A 10575-nucleotide genomic window follows, 5' to 3' on the forward strand; every position below is an offset into this window, starting at 1 on the left:
TAGTGACATCGATTACATTAATCATGTTCATCTTGAACTGATTTTTTTTAGTGATTATTTTTAAAAATTGTGAATTAAGTGGGGCTTGAACTGATTTCTTTACACACACGATCACATTTGTTTGACGTGGGTCGAGCGTCGTGTCTGGCGCTATAGTTATTTAATTATAATTGAAAAACGATTTAAGTATAATTTTCACGTTCCTGCATGAATTCACCATGCGCATTTCCGAGCTGAAGGCCAGAAAAGGAACACACCCAGGTTTGTACGCGACAAGGGTGGCAGAGCGGCGGCCTGAGTTGGTCCCACACCGGCGCCCGGCTCCCTCTGGCGGGCGTCCAGCGCACAAACGCTTCTCCCACTCGACCAAGCTTGGGCTTCGGGCCTTTCCGTAGTTACAGCACTACCCCCACCCTCCCCCCTCCCCATAGAATCCTGGAAGTCTGCCCCACCCCCTTCGTCTCATCTCGACCAATCACCGCGAGTTTCAAATCACAGGGGCGGGAATGAGGCGGGATTATTTAGATTGACACCGTCTTCAGCCCTTGGTATGAGAAATATTTTAGATAGACAGTGAAAGTGTCCAATAGATGAGAAGCTTGAGGCTAGCGCGCACCAATGCGGTCGGAAGGCGGGGCTGGGCTGTGAGTAGAAGGGGCCTGGGGTATTGTCGCCGCTGTTGCGGCGTCAGGCGTGCGGATCAGGTGCCTGAGGAGTGAGCTCAGTGTTTGCCGCCGCCATGAGCTACACAGGTGCGTCCCGATGGGGTGGGTGGCAGGTCCCGGGTAGGGGCCGGTATGGAGGCGTGGAGAGGCCGCGTCAATTCGCCCCCCACTCCCCCCCTCTACCCGCTTTGCGGCCACAAAATGGCGCCGCGGGCCTGTCGCCTCCGGTCGCGTCCCTCACGCCCCGGCGCCTCGGTTCTCTGTGCTCCAGCCTCGTGTGCTAGCCCCCAGCCCCTTGTGGCCTTTGTTCTTGTCGTGTGTCTGTCCTCCCGCCCCCCGGCCTCGCCTAAGGTTTCTGACCGCCGGCTCCCGGCCTCGCCGCCTCGAGTCGCCGCTTCTTCTCAGGGGCTCAGCCCATAAAACCGACCCGCGGTCGCCATTGCCAGGCCAACCCCCGCGTCGTGTTCCGGAAGAAGGCCGCAGCGCCGCACCTTCTGTCGCTCCCGCCGAGCCTGTGAGGGGCCCGAGCGGCAGGTGGCTGTCTGGTTGTGGCCGGGACGGGGTGGGAGGGGTTGGCGTCCACGCAGGTATATTCAGCACCTGCCGAATTGGCGACGTCAAGGTGCTGTGGAGCAGTTGCCCACTTACGGCGCCCCCGTGCGTGTTCTGTGGGCTTCGCGTTGCCTGTGACCCATGGAACAGCCTCCGGGTGGGTTGGAATCAAAGCACCACTGCCAACAAGTCGATTCCAACTTCTCTAACGACTTTACATAGCGATTCTGTGACTGAGTCTCCACGGGAGCAGGCATCTCCCCTGGAGCCGCCGCCGGGGGGTTTGAAACGATGACCTTGCCCACAAGCATTCAACTGAGCTCGGGGCTACACCGCTCGACCCCCCACCCCCCAGAGCCCCGTGTGTGCAGAGCTGTTCCCTAGGCTTCTCATTGGCTGATCTTTTGGAAGCAGACCACCTGGACTTTTTCCTGAGGCATCTCTGGGTAACCCCTCCAAAACTAGTGACCTCCTTGAAGAGGCATTATCTGACCCGGGGAGTTGTTGACAGAGAAGGGTAGGGATGAGCTTGGCTTGTTTGCTGCTCAGCCCATGGGATTGGAGGGTGGCAGGGGAGACCCGTGAGGGGCTGCAGATGCCCTGAGCAATTGTAAAGCATCCCTAGGTGAAGCCAGGAGGCCACGTGGGTTTGCCTTGGCAGCCACAGATGCCCAGGATCCACAGATGTGGGCCCGCAAGGTGGAGTTACTAAAGGCCTAAGAGGGTGTGGGTTGCTTGGTAACCCTCATTCTAGGAGAGTCTTCAGGGCTGAGCAGGGGCCTGGACCTCCAAGTCACCACTGCAGGCCACTTAACACTGGCCTAGGCACAAAGGCCCATGGTTGGAGATCACCCAGAGATGCCTTGGGGAAAAGACCTGTTGATCGAGTTCCCCCAAATCAACCTTTGCAACCTCATCGAATCCAATTCTGCTGTGATATGCATGGAGCCCTTAGGAATTAGACTCAACTCAACCCCACAGCAGTGGATTGAACAAAAGGGTAGTGCCCGTCGCTCCTTCCCCCGTTCCCAGAGAAGGAGCTTGGCAAGAGCCCCAGTTTTTCTAGCAATTACCTCCTAGCTCAGCAATTTTCAGCCAGGGGTGTTACTGCCCCCAGAGACATTTGACAATATCTGGGGGCATCTTTGGTGTCACAGCTGGGGGTGGAGATGCTACTGGCATCTAGTGGGTAGGGCCCATTTGCTGTCAAGTTGCCTGAGGCGCATGGTGATCCCATGTGTGTCAAAGGAGAACTATACTACAGGGTTTTCAGTGACTGATTTTTTGAAAGTAGCTTATTAGGCTTTTATTTGAGGCACCTACAGGTGGATTTGAACTGTCAACCTTTTTGCAGTTAGGAACTGAGTGTTGGAGTGGCTGCCCCACCCACTCGCACCCCATGATGCTGCCAAATGCCCTGAAGTACACAGTACAGCCCTTCCCCATTGCCCCACAATGGTAATGCCAATAGTGACGAGCTTCTCATGTTGCTTGTAATCCTGACTTGAGTTTTCCTGAGAATGGAAACCAGTTCTGTGGTTTTTAAGGCCAGGACTGCAGAAGAAACCTGAGATGAGTGGTTAGGTGCTGTGTAGTAACTACTTATTGTTATGAGAGAGGAAACTTAGCTACAAAGGCCCAGCAACTTGTGACCGAGGTCACGTGGCCACTAATGACCCATGCTGAATTTCACCTTCCGTTCCGTAGGCCTCTAATCCCCACTCGGGGTGGGCACTGTGGTAGCCCCATGAAGGAGCTCATGATTACTTTTTGCTTGATTATGGCCAACTGAAACCAACAGTGGCTTTATATTGTGAATTATCCTCTTAAGCAGATGACTGAAGCCCAAGGAATTTTAAGTCACAGTCCAGACAAGCATTTCCCTCTAAAGGTTTTTGGAGGTCCTAAGGCAGATATTCCAGTTTGTAAGCATAGAAAGGGATAAAATGGGTCTTATCATTTGTTCACTCCTGCACATTCAGCTCAAGTTACCTCACTGAGAGTTGACTCACGGAACAAAGAGGGTGGGGGCGGCACAGTGGCTATGTCCCACCTAGTTAGGATCAGCATGAATCCAGTTCCCAGCAGGGACACGGAGTCAGTCCTCCCTTCCCATTTCTCCATACTTTCCCTGATCCACTTATCAGGAGCTTGGTTGGAGCACCCAAGTCAGACGCTGCGTCGTCCAGATCAGCTTCCCATGTGGCGTTTCTTGGGCTCTAGCCACTCGCCCACACATGTAGCAGGGCAGCGTTGTCCAGGCTGCTCAACAGGCTTTCCTGGAGGGCCTCGCAGAAGTCATGGCATGTGCACGGAGTTACCGCTGCAGAATTACTGATGGCCACAAAGGACACAAATAGACACTGGTGAGGTTGGGGAGGGCTTGCAGCATGGAGCTCCCGTGTCACAGAGAGGGGCGCAGTTCCTTCTGGTGTGCGCTTCTCAAGCAGTAAGCGTTTTCTGAGCCTCTGGGCCCTTACCAGCCTATCCAATGGAACCATGATAAATTACCTCATCCATTGGCCTCTTAGGGGGTCCCTCGGGGGTCCCTCTTGGTCCACTCAGCCCCCATCCCTCAGGTGTTGATGGCCTAGCAGGACCCAAGAACAAAGGCCAGATTGCTTTCTATAAGGTGAGGCCACAGCCTGCCCTTGGGAAAGGAAGCTCCACCTCTGTCAATGAGGAGGAAATGGGAGCAATGGAAAAACAAGACAGAAAAACCTAGAATGAGGCCTTCAGACAAAGGTCTAAAACGCTGAGTCTTTGTATCCAAAAACCCACTGCCATTGAGTCGGTTCTGACTCAACCATCCTAAGATTCTAAATCTTCAGGGGAGCAGACAGCCGCATCTTTCTGCCGTGGAGCAGCTGGTGAGTTTGAAGCGCCGACCTTTCGGGTAGCTGCCCAGCACCTAACCCACAGCACCACCAGGACACCTTTGAGTCCCTGAATAGGAGCACTGATGTACAGTTTACTATGCCATTTACTACTGTGTAATAAACTCGTTGCCATCCAGTCAGTTCTGACTCAAGAGTGACCCTATAGGACAGAGGAGAACTTCCCCTAGGGTTTCCAAGGCTCTAAAATCTTCACAGGACTAAACGCTTCATCTGTCTCTCCTGGAATGGCTGGTGGTTTTGAACTGCTCATCTTGAGGTTAGCAATCCAACACATAACCCACTACAACACCAGGGCTCACTACTATGTAACAACCCAAATCACATATTTCTGTTGGTCAGGAAGGCAGGAGTGGTTCAGCTGGGTTCTGACTTGAGGGTCTTGCATGAAGTTGCATTTATGATGTGCATTAAAGTGCCCTCATTGCTATGGTCCCTCTAGCCATATGTGTAGACTTTGTAATTCCTATGGGTAGGACTGACTGTAAGAGGGAAGGTTTATGGCACACCGAGCTTGTTGATGACACAGATAGGATGTATGGAACTCGGCATAGGAGTTGGTCAGTTTTGCCGTCCTGCTTAGTTTATAATGAATCCTTTCAGAAGTAGAGAAAAAGGGATCCCACCGCAATCAAGAGTATAGTGTGCTCTTTGGACCCCAAAGCCCCTCCTCTGGACCTCCTTGATCCAAGAGACTGCTGTGACCCCAGAGGTGGTGAGAAATTCGGTAGAGAAGCAGAAGCGGCAGGAGAGTGAATGAATGCTGGGCTTCCCGGCCCACGGAGAGACAGAGCCAAGTACCTTCAGGCAGGAGGCTAGCTGGTGGAGTGAGGTGCCCCTAAGCTCAAGGGGGTTGGCTTGCTGACCCGTAGAGCTGGAGCTAGAACAGAGGGCTCCGAGGTCTTTATTGGCAGAGCTAAGAGCTTGCAAGACAGAAGTCAGTGGGTCATGAGGACCAGAGATGTGCCTGTGGCTTCACCTGAGAAAAAGAGGTCGTCCTGACCAAAGAACTGTGTCTTGACCCTTCCTGGTCTTAAATTTCTAACCGGTTACTTCCCTAATAAACCTTCTAATATGGGTAATTTGTGCGGCCATTACAAGGGGTTCCAAACCCAGCAGAGAAGTAGAGCGTGCCACAGGAGGGACAGTTGGTGTCAGAAATGGTAGTTACAAGTTTGATGCTGGAAATCAGATATGACCTCTGCTCATAGGAGTCAACCTTGGGCTCGTTACAGGTTTGATTATCCTTCCCTCTTTTGAAATTGGAGGAGGTCAGGTGCCACCCCACACCATTATTATGTCAGATGTCTGTCAGGATGGCATTGGAGGGCTTGACGGGCTGGACGACCCACACAGGTGGCTCCACTCATCAGCTGACACATCAGTGCTGGCTGGTGGCTCCTCTTCTGAGGACTGCTCACCCATTGGGCTGCTAGAGTGGTCTCAACATGGTACCAGCTTCACTCCCCCAGGGGAGCAAGGTTGAAGCCACCCTGAGTCATTCCCACTGTGCTCTATAGCGTTTATCCTGCTCCATATAAAATTGTTAGGGGGGGGGGGGTGTGCAGGTAGTGTTGGAGGCAAGAAACACTGGAGGCCGCCTGACTCTGGGCTCAGGTAGTACAGATGAGGTTGTCCTTCAAAGAATCACAACCACCCCACCCCCCTTTTCCTTCCCCCAAAGGAAAATAGTAAGGTGGAGCGGCGTTCTTGCTGGCCAAAGAGAGGGACCGTCCTGGGAAGCCATCACAAATTGTGGTCTGACCTTTCACTCTCCAGGGCCAGCTACTGGTTTGTCATACTGTGTCTCCAGAGCTACACAAGAAGAGCCGGCACCAGCCTCATTTGTAATGGGAGCCGCACAGGGATAAGGAAAACAGCACCTCGGAGCAGCCTGTTTGCACAGGGAGCCCAGCATTAGGCAGTGCTGGCCACTGAGCTCCGAAGGTTTGATGGGTGGGCGTTCTTGTTTTCCAGGAAAGACTCCGGGCCTGGGCGGAATAGGCTATGGATAGGCTCTGCTGCTACCTGAAAGGTTGGATGGAACTTGTAGTTCACCAGAAGCACTAAAGAGGAAAGGCCTGTCAGCTTCTAAACACCTCACAGAGCACCATGAGTTGAAATGGGCTCGGACTGGTTAGACTTCCTGAAGAGACCCAGACCTTTTCCTTTCTCTGTCCCGGCCTCCCTCAGAGGGTGGTCAGCTCCCAGTGCAGCTTCCAGAGCACATCCCTCAAATCCAGGGTGCATTTTGCTGACAGGCCTATTGCTGAACACATGGGTTTCCCAAAGGTAATGGAGGAAACTGTGGAGAGGTGCAGAGGTGGGTGTCGATTACCTCTTAGATGTGAATCTGTCCACACAGGTGAACTCTTGAAAGAAAGTGCTTCGTATTTCTTGGGAGCAGTGATTAATCATCAGTGCTGAGAATTTGGCCTCTCAGAAGGTTTGGGGACCCTGCAGTGAGCCCAGTCTGATGGGTGCTCCCTTTCATGACCAGAACCTCACTGCCGTGCAGTCCATTCCAACTCATAGCCACCCCACAGGCTGGTAGAACTGCCCCGACGGGTTTCCCAGACTAATTCTATGGGAACAGAGGACCTCATCTTTCTAGAGCAGCTGGTGGTTTTGAACTTCGGACCTTGTGGTTAGCAGTCCCATGAGGTTTTATATACTCTCCCATTTTTTTCCTTCCCAGTGCCCAGTTCCCTTTTCTAGAAAGAAAAGATAGTGTGCGAATCCCCAGCCTCTGGTTTTGAGGCCCTTGGAGCTGGATGTGTTTTGGAGTTCTCATTTAAGATCGACCCTTGCCACTCCACGCCCCCCTCCACCCCACTCTCGTGTGTTATCATCCTGTTGCCCCTCCCCCACTCCCCATGGAGTTTGGAGCAGCACCTTGTAATTAGACACATTATTTCTGCACCCAGTGGGAGACATAAACCCAAACCAAACTCATTGCCACTGAGCCGATGCCGACCCTTAGTTACCCTGTAGGACAGGGTAGAATTGCCCTGTGAGTTTCTGAGACTGTAACTATGGGAGTAGAAACCTCTGTCTCTCCTGCAGAGTAGCTGGTGGTTTTGAAATGCTGACCTAGAGGTAACAGCCCAGCTCATAGCCAGAGAGACATAGAGGGTGGTAAATGTCCTCACAAGTCAGTTGCCAGCAAATGAGGTTTGCCCTCCCACCCCCACCCCATTTGTGGGAAGCTCCTAGTTTCAGACTTTTGGGGGTTTTTGGATTCCAGACTAAGTGTCCTCATGGGGACGAGGTGGCATGATGCCTACGAAGCTGCTGTACCAGCTGGGAACAGGCACTGTCAGTGTGGCCTGCATCATTGTCCCTGGTCTTGGAAGGTGGATGCTTTGCCCCCAGAGAAGACAATAACAAAGGAGACTCTGGCTTCAGTTTTCAGATCCTTAGTTGGCTCTGGTGGGGCCTTAGCCAGCATTGCAGTGCTGAGAGTAAATTTTTTAAAATGAGGTATTAAAGCAAATGTCAGTGACTAGCTGACAGGAAGTTTTTGAGCACGTGAGGTAATTACTACCTTGGTTGAAAAGGCCTCAGTGGTGCAGGGGGTAAGTGTCAGTCTGCTGACCTCGAGGACAGCAGGTTGAGCCCACCAGCTGCTCTGAGAGAAAGCTGAGGCTGCCCTGCCCCTGTAAACATTGACCCTCGTCTGGCAAACCCTAAGGCACAGGTCAACTCTATCCTGTAGGGTTCCTATGGTGGCAGGGAGTGCCGTTTGGGTTTGCTTGGCTTAGCAACAGTTCATGATTAGAAGTTCACATTTTCCTTCCTGGTATCCAAATTCTCTTTAAGATGAGAACTAGTTTGGGAGTTGAGAAAACAGGAAATATCTTTATTACATTGTATATAGTATTTGTTTTTCCTTACAAACACGTTAAACCCAAATAATTCTAAGACGTAATGTAATATGCAGAGCCCGGGTGGTGCCGTGGTTACGTTTTGGGCTGCTAACTGCAAGATCAGCAGTTCTAAACTCCCAGCTCCTCCAAGGGAGAAAGACAGGGCTCTCTATATCAGTAAAGAGTTATATCTCAGAAATCTATAAGGGCAGATCTCTCTGTCCTATAGGGTCGTTATGAGTCACAATCAACCGGATGACAGTGAGTGGCAGAATATAATATGTGAAAATTCACCATGGGGAAAAAGGGCAAAAAATAACCATTACTGTTTCAGATTTAGGGGAGAGGAAGGGAACATGATTTACCATACTATCTTTTCAGAATTAACCTCCATGCTTGTTTGAACTAGAGGTGGTTCACCTCGAAGTAATTTGTAGAACTATTGACCTTAATGAAATGATAATAGATTCAAAATGGAGGACTCGCAGTATCTAACAAATACATAATTGCTGATATACTAAGAAGGTTGCTCGTGGTGTAAGTGGTTTTGTGATTTGCTGTTAACCTGAAGGTTGGTGATTCAAACCCACTGGTAACATGGTGGGAAAAGGGCCTGATGAATTGCTTCTGCAAAGATTACAGCCAAGACAACCCCCACAAGGCACCATTTCTATTCTTCTAACACGACGGATCAGCGTGAGTTGGAATCACCTTGGACGCAGTGGGTGTGCCTTGGTTGGTTGGTATAGGTGTAGCAAGTTAAAACTAGCATGCCTTTCCATTGGTAGTGTTGTATTTTGGAAAGATGGATAATGGTTGGGGGTTTGGACTTACCCAGGGGAGCCATGGAAGAAAGGTCTAGAGATCGGCTTCTGTAAAGATTACAGCCAAGAAAACTCTATTATAAAGTCTAGTTCTGCTCTGAAGCACACGGGGTCACCAGGAGTCAGGATTGAACTATCACAGTGGTGATAGTTCTGGCTCCTTTGAATATCGAGTCCAATGTTTTGGTGGCTCTCCACAAGGAGAAGGGTCTGTCAGCCAGTCCACATTGGGAGTTGGTGGTCTGGGGTGGCATTCCAGAGATTTAACACTCTGCATGTGTTTAGGCTTTGTCCAGGGATCTGAAACCACTTTGCAGTCGACATATTCAGACACCAGTGCTCAGCCTACCTGTGATTACGGTAAGTGGGCCCAGCGGGATCCAGGTGGAGGGTGGGCTGGCAGCACAGAGGCCATTCTCGGAAGATGACTGGGTTGCTGAGTCAGCAGATTTCTTGGGGCAGGGTGGGGTGGAGTCCTTTGACCCTTCCACATTGAGTGGAAGTATGTGTGGGTTTTGACAGAATATCTGGCTCAGAGAATCCCCTTGAGGGGCCAGAATGGTCTGAGCAGAAATTGAGCTTTTATCTTGGCTACACCACTGAAGGTCCGAGGTCCCTAGAGATGAGATGGCAGGTGCCTTGCACTTGGGGCAGAGCGAACAGTTGGATTTCTGGAGCATGATTCTCAAACTCCCTGCCATCGCGTCACTATAGGGTCACTCACCGTGACCTTTAGGACAGGGTGGAACGGCCCCCATGGGTTTACGGGAGTAGAAGGCCTCACCTTTCTCTTGAGCAACAGCTGGTGCCTGGCTTCTAGCTGTAGCCCAGTGTGTAACCACTGTGCCACCAGGGCTCCCTCCAGTGGGGTTAGACACGAATCATTTAATTAAGAAGTAGCACTCACCAACCAGACTGTAGGTCTGCTATGTCAGCCTGGAGCAGGGCAAAGGCTGGTCTTTGCAGGATGTGGGACTCCTCTCCACCCAAACCCCCACCCCTAGTATCTGTCCAGAAGAAACCCTGTTTGGGATTACCAATAATTATGTCTTAGCTCCTGAGGTGAGGAATTTGCTTCTCAGTCTGGGGAAGGACTGAGCCTACCCCACTGCAATACCTTCAGTAGTCTAGACTTCGTGGCGATAGTCAGCAAGCCCCTTGGAGTACAAGCAGCTAGTGCCAGGGAGAAGTGCAGTGTCCTGAGGTCTGTGGGGATTCACTACCAACCCTGAGCTCAGTCAGGAGGGCCTGCGCAGTCCAGAGGAGAAATTTGGCCTGTCCTCCACATCCTCCTCCTCAATCAAATATAATCCCAAATGATTTATCTTTTTTAAAAAAATCATTTTATTGGGGGCTCATACAACTATTTATCACAATCCATACATACATACATAGATACATCAATGGTGTAAAGCACATTTATAGATTCATTGCTCTCATCATTCTCAAAGCATTTGCTCTCCACTTAAGCCTTGCCATCAGCTCCTCATTTTTCCCCCTCCCTCCCCACTCCCACCTCCCTCATGAACCCTTGATAATTTACAAATCATTATTTTGTCATATCTTACACTGTCCGACATCTCCCTTCACCCACTTTTCTGTTGTCTGTCCCCTAGGGAGGGGGTTATATGTAGATCTCTGTAATTGGTTCCCCCTTTCAACCCCACCCTCCTGGTAGCTCCGTTCTCACCACTGGTCCTGAAGGGATCATCCACCCTGGATTCCCTGTGTTTCCACTTCCTATCTGTACCAGTGTACATCCTCTGGT

At 51.1% G+C, this 10575-nt stretch overlaps 1 protein-coding gene across 2 annotated transcripts in view; it reads left to right on the forward strand.

Moving 5' to 3' along the window:
- Positions 1–654: 654 nt before the first annotated feature.
- The window catches only part of AKAP8L (A-kinase anchoring protein 8 like), a 26866-nt gene continuing 16945 nt past the window's right edge, over positions 655–10575 (forward strand). For both annotated transcript variants that reach the window (XM_045289760.1, XM_045289761.1), the window contains exons 1-2: positions 655–752; positions 9093–9167. In XM_045289760.1, coding sequence (XP_045145695.1) covers positions 740–752; positions 9093–9167 — 88 coding nt within the window. In that variant the 5' untranslated portion in view covers positions 655–739. The remainder of the gene's footprint in view (positions 753–9092; positions 9168–10575) is intronic.

This window comes from Echinops telfairi, unplaced genomic scaffold (genome assembly GCF_000313985.2).
Source record: "Echinops telfairi isolate 266 unplaced genomic scaffold, ASM31398v2 ScPeMD7_30;HRSCAF=105, whole genome shotgun sequence".
Lineage (NCBI taxonomy): Eukaryota > Metazoa > Chordata > Mammalia > Afrosoricida > Tenrecidae > Echinops > Echinops telfairi.